Source organism: Eleutherodactylus coqui, chromosome 1 (genome assembly GCF_035609145.1).
Source record: "Eleutherodactylus coqui strain aEleCoq1 chromosome 1, aEleCoq1.hap1, whole genome shotgun sequence".
Lineage (NCBI taxonomy): Eukaryota > Metazoa > Chordata > Amphibia > Anura > Eleutherodactylidae > Eleutherodactylus > Eleutherodactylus coqui.
The window spans coordinates 301,408,372-301,433,079 of record NC_089837.1 but is presented as its reverse complement, the minus strand read 5'-3'; the positions used below and the strand labels follow the sequence as shown (position 1 = coordinate 301,433,079).

At 46.7% G+C, this 24,708-nt stretch overlaps 1 protein-coding gene across 3 annotated transcripts in view; it reads right to left on the bottom strand.

Annotated features, from left to right (window-relative positions):
• The window catches only part of TBC1D32 (TBC1 domain family member 32), an 87,648-nt gene that overhangs the window by 22,466 nt on the left and 40,474 nt on the right, over positions 1–24,708 (bottom strand). For all 3 annotated transcript variants that reach the window (XM_066574752.1, XM_066574746.1, XM_066574760.1), the window contains 9 exons: positions 24,141–24,342; positions 21,618–21,700; positions 20,217–20,355; positions 19,351–19,438; positions 15,644–15,762; positions 14,633–14,752; positions 14,363–14,451; positions 13,719–13,841; positions 11,850–11,958 (listed from right to left, as the gene is read on the bottom strand). In XM_066574752.1, the coding sequence (XP_066430849.1) occupies positions 11,850–11,958; positions 13,719–13,841; positions 14,363–14,451; positions 14,633–14,752; positions 15,644–15,762; positions 19,351–19,438; positions 20,217–20,355; positions 21,618–21,700; positions 24,141–24,342 (1,072 nt within the window). The remainder of the gene's footprint in view (positions 1–11,849; positions 11,959–13,718; positions 13,842–14,362; positions 14,452–14,632; positions 14,753–15,643; positions 15,763–19,350; positions 19,439–20,216; positions 20,356–21,617; positions 21,701–24,140; positions 24,343–24,708) is intronic.

The window sequence follows — 24,708 nt, the reverse complement described above, 5'->3', positions numbered from 1 at the left end:
ATAAAGCAGTCATATATTTAAAGAGCGCTATGCACAGAGATATTCAGTGTACAAAGCATATCTGCAATTGTCCGCATGATATCACTTGCTTCTCTATGTTGTGACAGTTTAGATACCGTGGATGCACATCTCTTCCATATATCAATACTAGTAATTATTAGGAAATTACAGCACTAGTGTTTCTGGTGGCACAATGCGCCACACAGCTGTGCTACATGTTACATCCATCCTGACCCCACACATCACACACACAGCACGACACCACAGCTCTGCTACATCCTGATTCACACACAGCTCTGCTACATGGTACATCTATTATAATCTCCACATGTCACACACACAGCTTTACATCCATCCTGACCCCACACACACAGCACATCACACATACAGCTCTCCTACATCTTGATTCACACACAGCTCTGCTACATGGTACATCTATTATGATCCCCACACATCACACACACATGAAGCTCTACTTCATCCATCTTGATCCCCAGATAAGACAAATACAGCTTGACTCCTCCCACAGTAGTGACATCACCACAGGTCCGTTAGCCCACCGGATCTCTGTGGAGGCGGTAGGCCAGTATCTCCTGTCAGGACCGCTGAGTTGTGTCTGAGATAACAGCTTAGTTGCATTCTGATTTTGTTATTTTTATCTTCCCCCTTTTCAAGAGCCCTAACTGTGTTGTTATTCTGTCGGTCAGGCTATGTGTTTTATATATGTTGTATGACCTTCGATGACGTCACCAGGGGTGGAGCATGAAAAGCACTCAGATACCAACTGACAAATGGTCGTTATTAGTTTGACTAGTAATTATTAGGAAATTATAGTGCCAGTGTTTCTGGTGGTGCAATGCGCCACACAGCTCTGCTACATGCACATCTCTCTCTCTCTCACACACACACACACACACACACACACACACCAGTTCTGCTACATGCACATCTCACACACACACACAGCTCTGCTACACACACATCTCTGCTACATGCACATCTCACACACACATAGCTCTGCTACATGCACATCTCACACACACATAGCTCTGCTACATGCACATCACACACACACACATGCACAGCTCTGCTACATGCACATCTCACACACACACACACAGCTCTGCTACATGCACATCTCACACACACACACAGCTCTGCTACATGCACATCTCACACACACACACAGCTCTGCTACATGCACATCTCACACACACACAGAGCTCTGCTACATGCACATCTCACACACACACACACACACACAGCTCTGCTACATGCACATCTCACACACACACAGAGCTCTGCTACATGCACATCTCACACACACACACACAGCTCTGCTACATGCACATCTCACACACACACAGCTCTGCTACATGCACATCTCACACACACACACAGCTCTGCTACATGCACATCTCGCACACACACAGCTCTGCTACATGCGCATCTCACACAGGCACACACAGCTCTGCTACATGCGCATCTCACACACACACAGCTCTGCTACATGCACATCTCACACACACACAGCTCTGCTACATGCACATCTCACACACACACACAGCTCTGCTACATGCGCATCTCACACACACAGCTCTGCTACATGCGCATCTCACACACACACACAGCTCTGCTACATGCACATCTCACACACACAGCTCTGCTACATGCACATCTCACACACACACACAGCTCTGCTACATGCACATCTCACACACACACAGCTCTGCTACATGCACATCTTACACACACACACAGCTCTGCTACATGCACATCTCACACACACAGCTCTGCTACATGCACATCTCACACACACACACACAGCTCTGCTACATGCACATCTCACACACACACACAGCTCTGCTACATGCACATCTCACACACACACACAGCTCTGCTACATGCACATCTCACACACACACACAGCTCTGCTACATGCGCATCTCACACACACACAGCTCTGCTACATGCGCATCTCACACACACACACAGCTCTGCTACATGCGCATCTCACGCACACACACACACAGCTCTGCTACATGCGCATCTCACACACACACACAGCTCTGCTACATGCACATCTCACACACACAGCTCTGCTACATGCACATCTCACACACACAGCTCTGCTACATGCACATCTCACACACACAGCTCTGCTACATGCACATCTCACACACACAGCTCTGCTACATGCACATCTCACACACACACACACAGCTCTGCTACATGCACATCTCACACACACACACACAGCTCTGCTACATGCACATCTCTCACACACACAGCTCTGCTACATGCACATCTCTCACACAGCTCTGCTACATGCACATCTCTCACACAGCTCTGCTACATGCACATCTCACACACAGCTCTGCTACATGCACATCTCACACACAGCTCTGCTACATGCACATCTCACACACAGCTCTGCTACATGCACATCTCACACACAGCTCTTCTACATGCACATCTCACACACAGCTCTTCTACATGCACATCTCTTACACAGCTCTGCTACATGCACATCTCTCACACAGCTCTGCTACATGCACATCTCACACACAGCTCTGCTACATGCACATCTCACACACAGCTCTGCTACATGCACATCTCTCACACAGCTCTGCTACATGCACATCTCTCACACACACAGCTCTGCTACATGCACATCTCTCACACACACAGCTCTGCTACATGCACATCTCACACACAGCTCTGCTACATGCACATCTCAAACACAGCTCTGCTACATGCACATCTCTCACACAGCTCTGCTACATGCACATCTCACACAGCTCTGCTACATGCACATCTCACACACAGCTCTGCTACATGCACATCTCATACACAGCTCTGCTACATGCACATCTCACACACAGCTCTGCTACATGCACATCTCACACACAGCTCTGCTACATGCACATCTCATACACAGCTCTGCTACATGCACATCTCATACACAGCTCTGCTACATGCACATCTCACACACAGCTCTGCTACATGCACATCTCACACACAGCTCTGCTACATGCACATCTCACACACAGCTCTGCTACATGCACATCTCACACACAGCTCTGCTACATGCACATCTCACACACAGCTCTGCTACATGCACATCTCACACACAGCTCTGCTACATGCACATCTCACACACAGCCCGCTACATGCACATCTCACACACAGCCCTGCTACATGCACATCTCACACACAGCCCTGCTACATGCACATCTCACACACAGCCCTGCTACATGCACATCTCACACACAGCCCTGCTACATGCACATCTCACACACAGCCCTGCTACATGCACATCTCACACACAGCTCTGCTACATGCACATCTCACACACAGTTCTGCTACATACAGTTTTCATCCCATACAACAGGGATTACAACCAGCACAGCCGAGTCCTGCACACACTGATCATCCTGTGGTCATGTGACCTCGGACTCCTCCAACAAAGGTGTGTTGTAGTAATAATAATATAAATCTTTCTTAAATCAGCCTATGCAAAAAAAAAAAATATATATATATATAACATATGCTTATCATTAGCGTCATTTCATACTAGGCCAATCATGATTTATGATGTTGGGGGCATGCATGTAATTGGTGCGTCATATTCAATATATCTGTATTGTACTTCCTTTTAATAAACCAGAAGAGTATTGGGTGCTGATGGATAGCATCTGTGAGTTCAAATACATATATTTATGGATGAAGCTTCTCATTATAACCAATCTGGAGCAAACCAGTGAAATCTTCTGAAATATGATTTATTCCCATAACAGGTGACTGAGCGCATGATGGTGACATCATCACAAGTGCTGCCAGCACAGGGCTGCTGTCTGGCTCTGCAGGTTTTTAATAAAGTTCAGAGTCCTGGTGACTGATCCCATGATGGTGGCATCTTCACATGTAACTCGCACAGTCACTCTCTTACAGACAGGTGGTCGTTCGTATTCCATAGCAACTGAGGCTGCGGGGGTATGTAGGGAATGTAGTCCACCCGTAATCTGCACAGGGATGAAGGGCCTGTGATGACGTCACAGTCATGTGATCAGAGGTGGAGCATGTAACTCACTCAAGGACGGATAGGTGGTCGTCAGTATTTTGATATGTACCTGCCGCAGTCAGAAAGTATTTGGACATTGATGCGGATGATGATCCACACAGTGCCCCATTGACAAGTCTGGACCACCAGGAAAGGAGGTCTTGGCAGGAATCTAGGAGCAGAGAAGCTTTCACACACAATGGTACTTTTTGCATAATGTTCTGTATATATGTGGGGGGATTATCTGACGTATTTTACCGACATATGCCGCTATATAGCCATGCTGTGGCATACATCAGCCACTAGCTTCAATGCAAAAAAACATTGTGCAGTATTTTTTTCTGGTTGCCCACCATATAGAGAAGCACAGCATACATAGCTGCACTCAGCATATACGCCAAGAGCTTTCCTGACGCATATGCTGAACGTTGTCAACTGAACGCAATCAGATTATAACCTATGACAGCCATTCACTGATCTGACTGGGCATGTGCCTTATTACAGACACCTCTGACAGTGGCTTACATACACATAGATTATCAACCAATCCTACTAAAATTGGTAGTCAGCATTTATAGAATATATATGACAATCTTGGGGCGTGGCCAAGAGCATGAAGAGTTAGGAGGCTCAGGCTGAAGGCTCCCGCTGAACCCCGGCTAAACAGCGCAATTCCTGGCACCCACGGACACAAAAAGCACACCATGAGACGTCAGAAGAAGGCAGGAGACAAGGGGGCGCCCGCAGGAGAAGAAACGGGGCCCCTGGACGCTTTTCTGGACCATCTGCCGCGGCGGTCGGCGTCCCAGGAGAAATCCAAGATGGCGCCGCCGCTCCGAAAAGGGGGAGGAGCTACACCGCTGAGCGGCGCCGGAGCTGCAGAAGTCACCGCTCAGCAAACCAGGACACCCCGCGCTGCAGGAGACAACCAGGCAGACCCCAAGGACTCAAGGTACCTGGCTCCACAGCCACAAAGACAGCAGAAGCAGACAAGAGAGGTGCCGAGGCAGGCTCCGCCCACCGCTACCGGCACCATGCCCAAGAGCAAGCTCCCTTCCAGGAGCTTAAGAGGTACCTCCCCAGACCCCCCAGGGCGAAAAACGGCCCGCAGCCCGACTGACACAGAGCCAGGGAGGGCTACCAGTTTGCAGGGGACACTAGTGCAAGCAGCAGGCACAAGCACAGAGAGAGGGGACAGGTGCTTAAACACTGAGGAAGGAGAGGGACTAGAGCATGACCCCCATGACCCACAGGACTCAGAAGAAGAAGAGGCCCACTCCCTCCCCCTCACACAAGCAAGCAGTGGCAGTAAGATCCCTCACGAAACCGCACTAAACCCCAGCGATACTCCACAAGAGAGCACAATCAATACCTCGAGGCAAATTGCATCTAAACCCACAAAGGGACTTACTATGCAAACATATGCACATTACGCTCCTACCTTGGACCCAGAGGAAGATGAAGAGGAAGACGACGATGCATGGGACTGGAAAGCCCACCTAAGGAGCATTCCCACCAGAAGTGAAATAGACGCCTTACTGACAAAAGCGACGAGCTCGCAAATGCAGGCCATAGAAGCATTGCAAACTGAAATAAAGCATATTGGCCACAGAGTCGCTGAAACTGAAGAAGTTCAGACCGAACAACAGACGCAGATTACTGAACATCATAACATCCTACTAGACCACTCCTTGCAGATCACGAACATACTTACCCATCTGGACGACATTGAAAATCGTAACAGAAGGAACAACATACGCATACGCGGCTTAAGCGAGGAAGTGGAACCGGCACGCTTAGAAAAGTGGGCAACCAAAAGCTTTGGCGATAAACTCAATCGGCAAGACGACAACCCGATCGAGTTGGACAGGATCCACAGAGCCCTGGGCCCTAAAAGCGCAGACCCGGCTAGACCAAGAGACGTCATCTGTAGGATCCACTTTTATAGAGAGAAAGAGGAACTCCTTCGGAAAATCAGAGAAACAGGCCCGATCACCTACAAAGGCAGCCCACTCCTGGTACTACAAGATCTATCAAGGCGAACACTTCAACTAAGGAGGGCCCTACGACCAGTAACAAACGCGCTCAAGGAAAAAAACATCCCATATCGTTGGGGATATCCCTTTCAGTTACAAGCGGGAAAAGATGGAAACACAGCTATCTTCAGGGGTCTGGGAGACCTTCCGAGATTTCTAGCAAAATTCGAACTCCCCATGACAGCACTTCCAGACTGGCCAAAGGTCGGAGCCCCGGATCCGCCACCTCCCAAAGAAACATGGCGCTTGGTCGGCCCTTCAGGGAAACATTGATAAAAGAAAAGACGATATCCAACAACACGTGGGCATCTCCCCACATACCAATTATTTAGCCGTCAATGACGGAAGTATCTTTACCACTGTCCGTGGTTGCCAAATTAAATCAAAACCCAAGAAAGGGTTCAGACCTTGAAGTCGGGGCTTGGGGGACCCTGTAGGCCAAACTCTGGTTCAGGCTTCCCCATCCTAGGCCAGCAGCACAAGTTGCTGCACTAAAATTACTATATCCGTAGCCTTATTTGCTACGTGAAATTACACAGGAGGCGGGGCCTTCTTGGCCTAAGACCCCGTCTCAACATGTTATATGTGTTTTGCTTAACCTTTCTTCTTTTTTATCCCTTTCTCTCTACCCCTGATGTTTTACCTTCCATCATCACCCCCGTGTCTATCAACACCCCGAGGTCTTCTTCCGCCAATTTCAGGGGTCTACCACCCGTGGATCCCGGCAATGTCCCCCCGGATACAGTAAGATGGCATCATTAACCGTGAGTTCATATAATGTCAGAGGCTTGAACAACCCTAGTAAGAGAAACCAAATTCTGTACAGCCTCCACAAAAAGAGAGTAATGATAAATTTTTTCCAAGAAACTCACTTCACTGCGGCAAGCACCCCTAGCTGCCATAACCGATACTACCCGTACTGGTATCATGCCCCGCACCCAGACCGCAAGGTAGGAGGGGTCTCCATAGCATTTCATAGGCTATTAAAACCACAAGTTCTGGAAGTGGAGAGGGACGACGAAGGGAGATATATATTCTTGAAAATAAAATTGCTAAATGACACGTATACGCTAGCTAACCTATATTTTCCCAATCAGGGACAGGTGGCCTTCGGCTCCAGAGCTCTCCGGAGACTGTCGGAATTCGCAGAGAACTCGATGATCGTGGCAGGAGGGGACTTTAATATCCCAATGGACCCGCTTCTGGATACCACCTCGGGGCGCTCCTCGGTCTCCCACTCGGCCGTCCGTAGACTCAAGAAGATACTGGTGAGTTTACACCTAGTCGACCTATGGAGAATTCTCCACCCGGCCGACAGGGATTACAGTTGCCATTCGCGGGTGCACAACACATACAGCAGGATCGATTATATTTTTGTATCGCACAGACTCTTAGAAGGCCTCCCCAAGTGCTCCATAGGCCAATACGTCTGGTCAGACCACGCACCCATATTAGGGGAACTCAACCCCTCCCGACAAGAGTACAAAGGGTTCAATTGGAAACTTAATGATAATCTTCTCAAGGACCCCATATGCTTAACTGACATAAAAAGGACAATAGAGGTTTTCTTAGAGGCCCATGAAATTGACACGACCCCTGCTCCGATAAAGTGGGAGGCCTTAAAGTGCACTCTGAGAGGGGTGTTTATGGCCCACGGAGCGAGACTTAAAAAAGAAAGGTCCCAGAATCTCAAGAAGCTATTTCGGGAATTAGAAATCCGCGAGACGGCCAACAAAACCCAGAAGTCAGAGACGCTCCTGACAGAAATCATAGACATCAGACATAAAATTCTCACCATACTGGAACAGAACTTCCTACACATTAGAGACAGATTTAGAGCAGGATGTTATGAGTACGGCAATAAGAGTGGGAGATGGCTCGCAAGGGCCTTGAGACCTCGGGCCCCTCAGACGAATATCATGTCCATCTGGAACTCTTCCGGGAGCGAGGTGCATACACCAAGCGAGATCCTGGAAGTCTTCAGGACTTACTACTCCGACCTTTACAATATCCCTAGCCCCTTAGATACGGAAGAGCCCATGCAAAAAGAACGAACAGCACACTATCTTCAGCAAAACATCCATAGAACCATCTCAAACACAGAGGCGGAGGCCCTTGAAGTGGACCTCTCCGCCGGGGAACTAAGTCAGGTCATACGAGATCTAAAAGTAGGGAAGAGCCCCGGTCCCGACGGCTTCACGCCGAGATTCTATAAAGCCTTCGGGGACCAGCTAGCAGGAAGCATGCTGGCCGCGTTTAACGCGGTATCAAGGGGATGTCCATTCCCCCCCCAGGCGCTACAGGCCAACATCGCGGTAATCTTGAAACCAGGAGGGGACCCTCGGTCATGCAAAAGCTACAGACCCATCTCCCTCATAAACAGTGACCTAAAAATTTTTTCGAAAATACTGGCAAATAGACTCAATCCCCTTATACCGGCCCTCATACATATGGACCAAGTGGGATTCGTCCCTGGCAGGGAAGCCAGCGATAACACCATTAGAACAATCTCCTTAATTAACAAAGCTCGAAGCACCAATACACCACTGTGCCTACTAGCGCTAGACGCGGAGAAGGCCTTTGACAGGGTGAAATGGACCTTCCTGGAGTCGGTGTTGAGGGGGGTGGGTCTAGGTCAGAGGGTCCTTTCCTGGATCATGTCCCTCTATAGTACCCCCTCAGCTAGAATCAGGGTCAATGGGCTCCTATCAGCATCCCTCGCGATTCGGAATGGCACCAGACAGGGCTGCCCCCTGTCCCCCCTTTTATACATCCTAGCGATGGAACCCCTGGCGGAAGCCCTGAGAAGAAACCCCGACATTAGGGGAATAGTGGGAGGAGGCAGAGAACACAAATTATCCATTTTTGCGGATGACCTAATGTTGTACGTGTCGAGCCCTAGCACATCAATTCCCGAGATTGAAAAGGAACTCGCTGGATACGGGAGCCTCAGCAATCTCAAAATTAATGCCCAAAAATCAGAAATTTTAAACGTCTCTCTACCAATCTTAGAGGCCAATCAGATGAGCAGGTCCCTCCCATATACCTGGAGAAACGACGCTATAAAATACCTGGGCATACACATCCCTGCCGACCCACAAGACATCTTCAATCTGAATTACAGGCCGCTCCTCTCGATATTTGAATCCGAGATGAACGACTGGTCAAAGCTAAATCTATCATGGTTCGGCAGGATTAATTCCCTTAAAATGAATCTGTTACCCAGGATTTTGTACGTCTTTCAGACTGCTCCTTACGACATACCTCGGAGCTTCTTCTGCACACTACAAAAGGCACTAGTGAAATTTGTGTGGAAAAAACAAAAATCTAGAATCAGCCACAAGACCTTAACAAGATCTAGGGTTTCCGGGGGAGCAGGTCTGCCAGACCTCGAACTCTACCACAAAGCAGCTATAGGCAAATGCATATCAGACATATTTCACCACTCAGAGAGAAAATCGTGGGTAGCGCTGGAGCTAGAACAAAATGACCTGAACCTGGAGGGAGCTTTCTGGATCCCAGGAAGGGTAGACTGGAAAGGTCAGAGGACTTCCCCATTGGCGCTACACCTAATAAGAGCATGGAGGCGAGTAACCAGACACAGCAAGATAGCGAACATACCTGGCCCCCTCACACCTCTAACCGGAAATCCTCAACTTGCAGCCACACTAACGACTAAGACATTACACATCCTCCCAGACAACATTAAATGCATTACGCGAGAAGTTTGGGGAACGGGGGGTATGCGCCCTTTGAATGACATCCTGGGGAATCATAGAGCCAAACCGGGAGCCTGGATGCAATATTTGCAAATCAGGAGCTACCTGAGTTTACTGGGGACACCAAGACAGTTAACCTCAGACCTAACTCTTTTTGAGGAAATATGCTTAGCCCCTAACGCCCCGACACATACGATATCTCTGCTGTATGGGTTGTGGCTCGAGAGTAGGCTGGGGGACACACGGCCGCAGTGGGAGACAAGATGGGAAGAAGCAATCGGGAAGAGGTTCTCCGGGGAGCTCTGGGGCAGAGCGTACAAGCTCTCCCACAAGATGTCCATCTCCACTAAAGCTCAGGAACTCAATTATAAGATCATCTCGCAATGGTATAGGACCCCAGAGAGACTCCACAGAATCTTTCCTGACGTCCCAGAGGAGTGCTGGAGATGCGGTTTGGAGGTAGGCTCCATGATACACATATGGTGGCTATGCCCATTAGTGGCTCCATTATGGGGGGACATTGCCGGGTTATATAACAAAATTTGTCGGTCCAATATAGTATTAACTCCAGAAATTGCTCTTCTATCCATGATACCGGGCACCATATCAAGAATCAAAAAAGGCCTCTTGAGACACTTTTTAGTGGCTATGCGCCTCATCATCTCCCAGCATTGGAGACAAAGAGGCGAACTCCGTAGATCGGCCTGGATAGAGGCAATGGAACACATAAAACACATGGAAGTCCTCAGGAGCTCAGATTCAGTTCCTGGAACCACACGAGAAACTACAGTCGATGTCTGGACTACCTGGATAGACTTTAAAGAGTCACCCACCTACCACACGTGGCTGATTAACGGCTCATTATGAGCACTCAAGTAATAGAGGACTCGAGTCATCAGAAGGAACCTAGCCCGGTTATAGCTCACCCTAAGTTAGGCTCTATTTGTTGTGCATAGATGTATAATGTTGGTTAGTGGCGGTAGAGGACCTAAGCCCCCCCCCCCTCTTCTCTTCCCCACCTTCCCCCCCTCCCCCTCTTCTATCTTCCTCCCTTTCGTTATGTTTTTCCCCTCATCCCGCCACTTATCACCCCTATCTTACCCTACTATGTTTGTCCTGGCACCTCAGCTAGGACTATAGTCTTAGTTAAAAATTATACCTACTAGTAAAATAGTATATCTTGCATTGATGTTTTTGTTCTGTCTCGCCTGAGGTATATAAAAGATTTCATCAGAGGCCGGGGGCGTGGGGGACGCCGGGAACCCCCAGTAACAACCAACAACACCAGTAGAGAAAGGGGAGTCATCCGAGGACTGGTGGGAGAGGCGACTGACTCAGGACTCTGGAAAATGACACATAGACCAAATGGTACATGTCCGCTGGGTGGCGCCTCCAAATGGGTCTATCTTCGGCGTCCCCTCCGCACCTCCTTTAGGCATATAGACTGTTAAGTTAATTCATTTTCTTTGAAGCATTTATCAATGCAATGTTGCATATGTCTTTGTAAACCAATAAACATATTTTGAAAGAATATATATGACAATCTTAAAAAATAAATAAATAAATAAATTGCAGAAGTGAAGTTAAAAGGTTCTGTACATGGCACTTTATGTGTTGCTGTGTGATACATCCATGAAGCACTGTATGCATGTTTAATTCCTGGGCTTGCTCCAACCCTGGTGTGGTGGCTAGCACTTGTAACTGCAGGCACAGCTCCCACTGATTTTAGTGAGACCCGTGCCTACAATTGCAAGCGCTGGCCACTACGCTGGGGTCGGAGCAGCAGCTTCTGCTCTTACCTCTGGGAATTGTAGTACGGATAGTAGGTGCCCTATAAGTTGATCAGCCATGCTCCCAAGCGACAGAACCCATCAGATCAACTATTGATGATCTATACTGAGGATAAATCATCAATAGTATTTCTTTAAAAAAAACCTTTAAAAAGAGTGATTATTATATAAATAGAAGTAGTATTTACAAACAATTTTAGCAATCACTGGTTTATAAATGTATCAGTGCATAGATCGTTACCTGAAGCATCACTCTAGGAGGTAGAACGCGCTCACAGGGCCCTCCGATTACATTCATCCTCACCAGAATATGGTTTCTCTCCACAGATAAACCATCAATAATGATATTCCTGGAATTACATGTAAATGACACCAGTAAATACACTGGTCATGGGGTACACTGGAGGGGAAATATATAACACTTAGGTCCTGCATCTCTTACTAGCCTGTCATCACTAACACAATCACAAGGAAGGGACAGATCAGCAACCCTTCTCCTACAAAGTCCTGCTACTTCCAAAATTCCCCATCCCACATGTTAACACTGTCCTGTCGGTAAACCTCATGGACATCCAGACTAAGATTATAAATGCGAAAGTAACTCTTTCTGTTTGTTACCTTTTCACAGCTAAAACGCTGAAGTGATTTTGATGAAATTTGGCGTTTTGATGTTAAATCCCGAAAATCTATAGAGTTCTTTAGGGAGCGCGACAAGACAGATGCGGCGAGGCAAAGGGGAAGGGGGTGCGCATCATAAACGATGCTTATGTACAAACTATGTACAAACAATCAGACACGCTATTAACCCCTTAAGGACCAGACACTTTTTAGGCATTTTACCCATGTGGTGGTTTTACTGCCCTATTTTTTTTCCTTTAGCTATCAAAATTTTTTTTGCTGCATTTTTTTTTCTCCGTGACATATAGGGCTATTTTTTTAAAAATTAGTATATTTACGCTAAAATAAAGTATGGGAAAGGGGTTCCTCCTTTTGTTTTGGACATTTTGATATATAATATGTATGGTTTTGGATTACAGGGCGCTTATAGCGACAGTTTTGGCGGGCGTCTGTTTTGGGTTATTTTCTTTATGTATATTTTGTTGTTTTTATTCTGTAATTTTGTTTTACTTATGTAATTATGTTTTTTACTATCTATGTCCCCCATGACGTCATGTAAGGGACATTCACATGGTTTTTTTTTTTTTTTTTTTTCAATTTGACATTTTTCCACTTTAGCTGAGGCATCCATAGCAGCCCTAGTTACAGGGGAAAACATCCCCCTATAGTGACAATAGTCACTGGCAGAGGTGATCAGGGTCTTCTGGGACCCTGTAGCTCTGCTGTAGCAGGGAATCCCGGCAGTCACATGACCCCCCCCCCCCCCCCCCCCTGACTCCCGTAGTGGCTTTCACTTTTTTAGTACACAGCGCTCATTGAGCGCTGTGTACTCGGGGAAGAAGACAGAAAGGGTTAAAAACCCCTCCTGACTTCTCCTCCGAGTTATTAACTGTTACATACAGCTGGGCTTTAAGCCCGGGACCAGGCGCCGTAAATTTACTGTGCCTGGTGCTAAACGGGTTAAGTTCAACGGAGCCGAAGGGAAGGGTGTGCACATTGCATCAACAATCCTGTGCTAACCCAGTGCCAGTATATATGACAAATGACCATCCTAGATAGTGACGGGCTGCTGTAGTCACTTGTTATGGTACACCATTACTGCTATACTGTATTGAGGAAAAGATGGGATACCACCAGAGCAGCAAGCGATTGAACAGGTAGGTATTGTCTATTTTTATATTTTAACACATTCACAGCAAGTTTTTTTCTTAGACCCCCCACTTGCCATTTGTCTAACTTGGACATACAGCTGTCATAGAGAGGGGCCCCTGCTTGGGATCCCTTTAACTATAGCATAGTAGGCCATTCATTTAAAATACATGGTCAATCACACCTTCCCTGGTGAACAGTTAATGCCATTTCAGTAGTCAGACCCCCAGTGATCAGTTGATTGCCAGGCCAACTTCATATTAGAAAAGGATGATCTTGATGAGACAAACCCTTTAAATTTACCAAACATGCATTCAGCATGGATATTTTTCCTGCAACTTACTGTGAACCTGTGGAGGAGTCTGTAATGTTTTCCCCTTGGGCATTAAAAAGCATCTCACATACTTTGTATTGGGACTCGAGAAGTAACAGAGTATCAAGGTTACAGCACAAGACATTTAATAACCTGAAAATGGAACAAAATAGAAATGTATATCATATACGTATATTGTCACTTTATTTCATTACTGTCGTTACAATTATTTATACGTTTCAAAGAAGGACACCAGTGTAGATAAAGATTTCTGTCCATTCGTTATTGGCATGGAACTAAGTTATTTAAATAGTACAGAAATGTCGCAATCAGCACCAGCCACTGGTATGCCAGAGGTAACTAGCCACGGACACTAAAGTCACTTTTTATTTAGCTGGTAAAAGCAGCAATTAATGCGATTGGCAGAACCAATCAGCTGAAAGATAGATCTCAAAAACACATATCACGCTTGTGCGAGCGGTCTGCTTCCATATGTGTGGTGGATGCAATAGTAGACACAACCTTACTGTTATTAGTACATTTAATAGCTGCCCTAAATGAACGAAATCTGCCTGGTGATACATTGTCTTTAAGATCTACAATACACAACACGGCTGTATCCCATCATTACTACCTGGCAGAGAAAAGCAGGTTCATAACAGGTTTCTGCTTACCTTAATCCAAAAATGTGTGACTGATCATAGTTAAATAAGGAGTTCATTTTTGCAACCGAATTTACAATGACAAGCCGATCAAATACATCCTTTAAGAAAAAAAAAAAGAATAATGTATAATGCAATTAATTCTGTTACGGCAGCATTATAATCAGGTCTAAAAATACAGACATACAGTAATATATTGGTGCAATAGAACGATGGTAATTCTGTACTTTCCAAAAATTATCAGAGTGGATATTGACGCACGGAAACTTGTATTACTCTTACCACAAAAGATGTAGGGACTTCACGGAGAGAATATTCGTTTTTTGATGGCAAATATTGCTTCCCTAGTAGCTCATAAACAGCATGGAAGGAGGACAGTAAATTCACCAAGGCTAAAAAAGACTAGATTGGAAGAAATTTAAAATTTTCTATATTTTGCCACATATATTACATGGTTAAAACACACCATTATATAATATGACGTCATAGATGGCTGTGATTGGCTAACGCTAGACTAAGTTAGCCAATCAGAGCATTAGCTTTCTGGAGGCGGGGCATTCAAGCCCTGCTTGCAGAAAGCAATGCTCTGTCGGAGTGCATGAGTGAGCGAAAGCCTGCAGCAGCGCCGCGGGAGGGGAGTATTGATTTTTTTTCTTTTTGGGACAGCACCTCATTATCTGTATACCCGGCGTATAAGACGACCCCCGACTGCAGAGCAGATTTTTCGGGGTTAAAAGGTCGTCGGATACGCCGGAAGATACAATAGTAATGTCATCATAACCCCCATACTGACTCGGACAAGCTGTGTTCGTTCAACTAGAAAAGGACATTACAATAAGCTGTCTTCCAGTAGGTGGTCTTTTTGTGATTATCCCAGATGCTGTCAATAGGGCCGTTATTTGTTTCAAAATATATTTACATTTATGTGATTTATATTTGAGACAAATTCAAAAGCTTCATTAAAAAGGTGACATTTCCGAGAGGGTTTTTCTAATTTTAATGCAAATAGAAAGCTAGAACAATGCCTCCACAGCGCCACCTATTGGAAGGCAGCATTCCTCCAAGTCAATATAAGACATTTTAACAAGCCGTGTAACAATGACTGGGAATTACGAGCCCAAACTAGAATTTTCTCCAGAAACTCTAGTGGCTCATAATTCCCAGTCATTGTTATAAAGCCTGTTAAAAGGTCTGACATTGATTTGCAGGAATGCTGCCTTCCAATAGGTGGCGCTGGAGATAGATTGTTTCACTCTCCCATTTAACAGTTAGGAAGTTGAAGTGCTCATTTACCTTTTGGCAGCTCCTGTCTATAGGATCCACTGGGGTGGGTTTGGGATGAATAACCCTAACATCATCTCTTGCACATTCAAGGGCAGCCCACAACTCAGAGACAAAAGCCTGTATGAAGCCTGCAAGAAACGTTTACAAAATATTCAGTAACCAATAACAAAGCTTGGGTTAAAATAAAGCCCCTGACCCCATGATCTTTGAGATTGTCAACTGGAGATGTGTGAGACAATTTTCTCTTATAATAGAATATTTTTATAAGGTGTAGGCTTAAAGCGCCCCTGTCAACTATAAGCTTCCATAAAGGGGGAATACAGAGTGCTTTCTGTAATGCCCCTCAAACAAAAGTTTGGGGTAGTCTACATTAGTTCTTCAGTCTTTCTGAAAAGGTGGACAAGTCAGTCAGTGGTTTAAATGCTTCTCTGTGGCTCTTAGTCTCTTGCTCTTGCCGGGTGTGATCCGGGCGAGCTAAGGAGGCTCTAGTACCCTGTTGTACCACCTCTAGCTTGGATGTAAAATGTGACACAGGCAGGCATGGAGGCTCTAGCACCCTGTTGTACCACCTCTAGCTTGGATACAAGATGTGATACAGGTGGGCATGGAGGCTTTATGTACTGCCTCTAGCTTGGATGCAAGATGTGATGTGGACGGCCATGGAGGCTCTAGTACCCTGTTGTACTGCCTCTAGCTTGGATACAAGATGTGATACAGGTGGGCATGGAGGCTTTATGTACTGCCTCTAGCTTGGATGCAAGATGTGATATGGACGGCCATGGAGACTCTAGTACCCTGTTGTACCGCCTTTAGCTTGGATGCAAGATGTGATATGGACGGGCATGGAGGCTCTAGTACCCTGTTGTACCGCCTCCAGTTTGGATGTAGGATGTGATATAGGCGGGCATGGAGCCATACAGGTTCCGTATGGTATCCTGCAGCATATCAGTCCACATTTACTGTAACTGAGCCTCTAGATCAGTGGTGGCGAACCTATGGCACGCGTGCCAGAGGCGGCACGCAGAGCCCTCCCTGCTGGCACGCGCCGCCATCGGCCGCTCACCACCTTAGTGAATGCCTGCAGGGGCCGCGGCTCCCCTGCTGACATTCACTCAGCGCTGCTTTCTGTGCTGATCCCGGCGCACACTGTGAGTCAGTGTGCAGCTAGGATCCTTCTCCCCCCTCTTCCGACGTCTCCTACTTTGGTTCTGCAAGAGCAGGGGGAGAAGGCATCCAACAGCAGCACACTGCCTTCAGTATGCACCTGGGATCAGGCAGGAGAGGAGCGGCGCTCCCGCGAGGAGGAGGGGTAAGTATGTGGGGCAGGGGGCGGGCATTCTGACAGCTGGGAGAAACGCTGGGGGGGGGGGGGAGAGGCATTCTGACTGCTGGGAAAATCGCTGGGGGGAGGGGGGGCATTCTGACTGCTGGGAAAATCACTGGGGGGGGGGAGGCATTCTGACTGCTGGGAAAATCGCTGGGGGGGGGAGGCATTCTGACTGCTGGGAAAATCGCTGCGGGGGGAGGGGGGCATTCTGACTGCTGGGAAAATCGCTGGGGGGGGGGGCATTCTGACTGCTGGGAAAATCGCTGGGGGGGAGGGGAAGCATTATGACTGCTGGGAAAAATCACTGGGGGGGGCATTCTGACTGCTGGGGAAAATCGCTGGGGGGGAGGGGGGGCATTCTGACTGCTGGGAAAATCGCTGGGGGGGCATTCTGACTGCTGGGAAAAATCGCTGGGGGGGTATTCTGACTGCTGGGAAAATCGCTGGGGGGGTATTCTGACTGCTGGGAAAATCGCTGGGGGGGTATTCTGACTGCTGGGAAAATCGCTGGGGGGGGAGGGGGGCATTCTGACTGCTGGGAAAATCGCTGGGGGGGGCATTCTGACTGCTGGGAAAATCGCTGGGGGGGGGGCATTCTGACTGCTGGGAAAAATCGCTGGGGGGGTATTCTGACTGCTGGGAAAATCGCTGGGGGGGTATTCTGACTGCTGGGAAAATCGCTGGGCGGGTATTCTGACTGCTGGGAAAATCGCTGGGGGGGAGGGGGGCATTCTGACTGCTGGGAAAATCGCTGGGGGGGGCATTCTGACTGCTGGGAAAATCGCTGGGGGGGGGGCATTCTGACTGCTGGGAAAAATCGCTGGGGGGGCATTCTGACTGCTGGGAGAATCGCTGGGGGGGAGGGGAAGCATTATGACTGCTGGGAAAAATCGCTGGGGGGGGGGGCATTCTGACTGCTGGGAAAAATCGCTGGGGGGGAGGGGAAGCATTATGACTGCTGGGAAAAAAAATCGCTGGGGGGGGCATTCTGACTGCTGGGAAAATCGCTGGGGGGGAGGGGAAGCATTATGACTGCTGGGAAAAATCGCTGGGGGGGGCATTCTGACTGCTGGGAAAAATCGCTGGGGGGGAGGGGGGGCATTCTGACTGCTGGGAGAATCACTGGGGGGGAGGGGAAGCATTATGACTGTTGGGAGAATCACTGGGGGGGAGGGGAAACATTATGACTGTTGGGAGAATCGCTAGCGGGGGAGACATGACTGCTGGGAGAATCGCTGGGGGGGGGAGGCATTAGGACTGCTGGGGGAACCGCTGGGGGGGGAGGCATTAGGACTGCTGGGGGAACCACTGGGGGGAAGGCATTATGACTGCTGGGGGAACCGCTGCAGGGGGAAGGCATTATGACTGCTGGGAGACCGCTGGGGGGGGGGGGGGGCATTATGACTGCTGGGGGGGGGGGCATTATGACTGCTGAGGGGACCGCTGGGGGGGGCGCATTATGATTGCTGGGGGAACCGCTTGAGGGGAGGGGGGCATTATTGCTGGCAGACAGCTGGGGGTGGCATTGTGACTGCTGGTGAACCACTGGGGGGGGGGGTAATATGACTGCTGTGGGAACCGCTGGGGGGGAAGCGGGCATTATTACTGCTGGGGGACCGCTGGGGTATGTCACTATTACCACTGGGGGGGGGGGGGGGTCACTATTATCGCTAGGAGGGCCACTATTACCACTGGGGTATGTTTACATGCGGCAGAAACTGCCAGGGCTGTTTCAAAATAGACAGGGTGCAGATTTTGACAACTTTTTGGATGCGGAAATGTTGCAGAATTTTCCACATCCAAAAAGCAGTCAGAATCTGCACCCTGTCTATTTTGAAGCAGCCCTGTCCTTTTTAGAATGACGGGGGTAAAATCATGTCTTGATAAGCCCCGCCCCCTGACGTGTTGGCACTTTGCGATACATAAGTTGGTTTTGGGTTGCAGTTTGGGCACTCGGACTCTAAAAGGTTCGCCATCACTGCTCTAGATCATGCACTCGTAGGCTGGTGAGGTTGGCCTCTCAGATGGCCCCCTCACATTCTATTGTCAATTAAATTTGGCGACCAGCAAAGCCATGGAAGTGTGGCAATGTTGTGGAGGCTGTAAAATTCCTCTTGCAAGCCCTGCCATGAGAGGCAACACATGTGGCCTGACACATTTTTTAAGGTGATATCCTTGCTATAAAGACAGATTATTAAAATAATCAGAGCAGAATTATAGACCTACTCAGAGTAAAAACATCAAAGAAAACAAGCAACAAATTGGTGTTGAATTCACTTTACAGGATGAAACTACTTTGTAGTGCTTTTGGGTGAATATGAACATTTGACAAAATGTGGCGAACAGCAAAAGTATAAGAATAATGCAATCAGTTTATGAACTCTATTACCTGACTTCTGCAGGGCTACTGCACCAGGTGCTGTTGCTGCTACCTGTGTAACCAAAGCATCATAGCCAAATTTTTCACTTCTATTAACCTGTAAAAAATGTGATTATATTTTTTTCAGTGTGTTGTAACTATAAAGCATGCATTTTAGAATAAAGTTCTCAAGATGGATTGTAGCACTGACTTTGGAGCGAAGGGTGCCGGCGGGGGGAAGGGACTGATCTGTAGAGAAAGAGGCACTTTTCTGTAAGATATATTACAAATATATTTTATTTGTACTATTGATTTCTGTAAAGTTAGTCTAAATGACAGTTATGTAAATCAGATAACATCCAGTTACCTAGCATTGGTACTAGCCTGTTTCATATGAGCATACATGTGTATGGGAGGCCTGGAGGAATAGCAGATAATTATCTAAGGAGACCGGATAAGATTGACGAGGAGAAGATGCGGTAAGTAGACTGATGGGGAAGGAATAGGCAAGTAAAGTTTTTATTTCTTTTTTAATGACAGAACCACTTTAAGTTGAAGAGAAAAAAATGTTATTCTGAGTTGGACGATCAGTGTCCAGGCTGTGATCCCCAGCTAATTCCCATCACAATATTAGTGTGGATTTGCAGATTTCCCCATTTCAATTGAATTCAAATTGACGGAATGAAATCTGCTGATAGAATTCGCAGCAAATCAGCTACGTTGACAATTCCATTTGAACACCCCAAAATGGTATTCAAACAAAGCACACAACAGAACCATTAATTTTATTATCTAATAAGGCACAGTTTCTGACATGGTGCGACATAGTTTGTCTTTTTTTTATACATTTCTAAAAGTAGTTCTCCTATACTTTTACCACTATAGTGTCAGTTTACCTGTAGCGTCTTTGTAAATCTGCTAAACATAAAATGTATGCACTCATTGATGACTCCAGTTTGTTGGAGAAGGAGAAGTCCTCTTGGAGTAGAAGCAAAATTTAATAAGCTGTCCAGTAAGGATTCCTCCCAAAGTAACCTAAGGCACAAAAAGCATCAAAATAAAAAAAAAGAAAAGAAAAATGAACTCTGGTGGATCTGGGCAAACATGATATATGTGTGTGCAGTAAGTGACAGCAGCACTCTCTCAACAGGTGTATGGGTGGCACACTTCTTAGGGAACCTTTCATACAACCAGGTTGGATTATACAGATTCTTCAGCTGAAGGGAGCATTACATTTTTAAGGCAATAAAGGGGTGATTTTAGTTACCTTCAACCTTAGAATGCACCATAATGAAAGGCAACGGCAACATTTTTGGTTTTGGCTGCAAGTCTTTTATCACTCGTTTAAGGCTGATACTCGAGCGAGCATCGGTCTTCTCGAGTAACTGATTACTCGTCTGAGCAAATGCTGGGGGGTGGCGGGGTTAGCGGGGGGGGGGGGGGGGAGAGATCTCTCTCACTTTCCCCCCTGCTTTCCCCCCACCGCCACCCCCACCCCAGCATTTGCTCGGAGAAGTAATCAGTTACTCGACAAGACCGATGCTCGCTCGAGTATCAGCCTTAAACGAGCGTGCTCGCTCATCTCTACTAGGCAATCTATAAAATGTATGAGTTTTTTAGGCAAAGTAAGAAATGTGTGTTTTATTTAAGTTATGCTGCTTTCTGACTAAATAAATAACAAAATAAAAAAAGACGATATTGACATACTGGCGCACAATGCATGCGTCTCCAAGCCCTTCGAAGTCTCCTAGCAGGGTGCGTAAGCCCTCCTCTGTCTTTCCAGCTTTCTAGATTTTCAAAGCAGTGACAGCTGGGAAAGGTAAGGAGTTGGGACTTCTGTCCTAACAAGACCCGGCAGTAGATGCGGCGCCACTGGAGACACAAGAGCCTGAGCTGGCAGATGGGCAGCAGCGCAAAGGGCACTAATCTCACTCAATTTTCACATCACTGCAGGTGGGTTCAGCAAGTCCACAGTGAAGAAAAGAGGGGGGCACAGGACTGTTAAGATTGGTATGAGTCTCAAAGGCTGGACACCCACCAATCAAACTTTTATCACCTATTCTGTGGACAGGTGCTAAAAGTTAATGTTGATACAAACCTAGTAAACTGGAGACGCCCAACTCCAATCTATGAGAAAAGAGCTGCATATCTTTGAGCTGTTATTGGTTGTTGTGCTTTTAGTAGTAAAAAAAAAAAAAAAAGCAGTCCCCTCATTCATTCATAGAGCCTCACAATGCTATCTTTTGTCATGTTTCAATGGCATGTTAGTGAGCGCTTATGCTAGAACCAATACTTACGTCCCCTGGGAATCCTGGCTTGTGGATGATAGAGGCACGGCTCCTGCGACAGGTGTTGGAGTTCTTTCAGAAATTAAAACAGTCTGTGGACAAATAAAAGTAAAACAGAGTGTTGTAGAGCGATGGACATCTCTAGAAATAGGGAATGTGGTTATGTGATACCTTTGTATTATAATAAGTTCTAGAAAGAAGTTTCATAGTCTAAACCTCTTTTTTAAAGGGGTTGTCCAACTAAGATGATTGCTAACCTGTTTTCAGGATAGGTCATCAATAGCTAATTGGCAAAGACCTGTCACTTGGTTCCCCTCTTGTTGAGCTGCTCGTCAGGCCGCTGTGTCTCTCTACATTTTGCACTGGTCCAGAATTGTAATGTAGGTACAGCTCTCATTCACTCCAATGGGGGTTGTGCCTACAATACCACATTCTAGGCAGCTGCAGAGTATACAAATAGATCTCTCTCTCTCTCACTCTCTCCCCCCCCCCCCGCTCCTCCCTGCTCACTCCCGCAACTCACCGCTCTCCCCCGCCGACACCTGACTCTTTAGAGACGAGCGGGCAGGTACTCGCATAAGGCACTACTCGCTCGAGTAATTTGCCTTAGCGAGTACGCTCGCTCATCTCTAGTACCTATCAAATTGACAACTTCTACTCATCATGCTATCCACTTTATAGAAATATCATGAAAAACAAGCCTCTCCGCCTCATAATTCCCGATGAAGAGTTGCTTCCCCTTGCAATAACTCAGCCAAAACAAGGCAACACGGCGTATGAATATTACCGTACTAGCGATATGTTCTATTTTCAGTAGTAAAGGTATTTGCTACTAATGAGCTAACGAGACAACAGCTACAGAAATTCTAAGTTCTCATGGCTACCAGACAGTAACATCTGCAGAGGCTGCCAATTCGGTACCAAGTTTTGTTCCATTAGGCAATATTAGAAGCCGCAGCATGTATACCATGTGGGTAACAACAGAGATATTTTGCAAATCAGCATTAAAGAAAAGAAGAACGGTCTTATCAGTTCGTCTAGATAATGTGAAGATATACACAGGCTGGCATGTCTGTAGGGTATGGGCTGGGCTATCAGTGTTAATCCCTGCTGAGAGACTTATCATGCACCCTACAGCCTAAAGGCCCTTTACACTGGACGAATGTCAGGCAAAGAATGCCCAATACACGTTCCTGCACAGTCTCGTGCTCTCGTGCTGCTGCACAGGAGCTAGTATTGTTAGCTTTCAGCGGGGCGGCTGCAGGAAATTTCTCTCCTCACTCTCCCCCTCCCCTCTCCATTGACATAACATAGCGGCCGTTCAGTACTAAATGGCTGCTATTTAAACTGAGCGATCAGTGTTCAGCTCATCATCCATCGTTTATGCTGCATAAACGATTGGCTATAAAATGATCCCTCAGTGTAAATAGCAGCCTTCAGTACTGAATGGCCGCTATATTAAGTCAATGGAGAGGGGCGGGGGAGCGAGAGGAGTGAAATCTCCTGCAGCCACCCCCGCACCCCTGCTGGCCGCTCTGTGAGCGAGCCAGCGCTTCTAGCTCCCGTGCTGTTGCACGGGAGCGGGGACACACAAGGACGATTGTCGGGCATCGTTTGCCTGACGATTCGTCCCATCTAAATGCACCCTAAGCCCCATTTACACACACCGATAATCATTTGAACCAAGCAAAAAGCGAATGAACAACTATTTTTATGCAGGCTGAAACTCAGCGATAAACAAGTGAACAAATAGTGCAGGATGGCTTCGCGTTTACACATAATTATCGTTCACTCATTTGAACAAATGTTGAGCGATAATCGTTGTGTTTAAATGCGCCTCTACTTTTCACCTTCACTGGTGTTTCCCGTCTGAATCCAGTCTTTTAGAATTGAACACCCTACAATACCCCTATTTCATCTTACCATCCTGATACATTCCCTCCATCAGAGGACCAGGGGAGGCTTCTGAAAACACTGCAGCTTGGTGTAGAGCTCATGAGCTGTTATTTTAGGACATGTTAATGTATATGGCATATTATTTTGGGATTAAAATCTATTGTAGCAAATAAAAAAACCTTTTACCAACTTAATGGTGTTCTTGCACTCTAAGGATAAGTCATCCATAGCAGATCTGCGGGTTCTGCTGCCTATGACCCCCAGTGATCAGCTGTTCCTCCTGGCCAGTATCTATGTGTATGGAGTGTTTTTTTCTGTAGAAGCAGACAGCTCCATAACTGTGCAGTGGCCCTTTTAATGGGACTCAGCTTGTAATACCAGCTTAGGCCACTGCGCAACGTATGGAGCCATTTGTTTCTGCAGAAAAACAATCACTGGACTCAGGGGTGGTGAACCCCTGCCAATCTATTGATTACCTATCCTGAGGATAGGTTATCAATAGCTAGAAGTTGTAGAACTCCTTTAATAACCCTGCTTTGAGCAAGAATACAAGTACTTATCATTACATATAATATGACCTGCTTATAGGACACTGACATGATGAACTTGCTATAGTTTAATGAAAATTAATGTTACCTTTCTCCAGGCTCCTGCAATGCACACATGTAATTGGTAAGGTGCTAACACTTGGAGACCTTCGCATGTGTGGTACATTTGACGACACACAAACAGGAATGATCCTTTCACGACAGGTAGCAAATCAGACTCCGTTAAAATGGTAATATCATCACTGAGAAGTTTCTTGGAAAATTGGGCAATCACATGAGCACCAGCGGTACTGGAATAATATATGCAAGGTTTACTATTAGGCAATCACTTGGGCACATATAGTACTGGATCATACATACAAAATTAACTACTGGGGGATCACCTGAGCTTGTCCAGTTCAGGGACTATGAGGTTAACAGCACAGTGATTATGAAAAAGCTCAAAAACACTGACAATATGATGAAATAGATGTTTTTGTCTCTTTTCTCGAGTGCAGGGGACACCTTCTACCCAGGAAACATAACTGTTGGGAGGCAACCTCAATATGTTCCCTCAGTGTTTCAGCTGACTACTCCGGTTTTAATAAAAGCCAGAAAACCTATGTGAGAGAAGAGAAGGTGGAGCAACTCCTATTAAGAATGTGTTCCAGGTAATG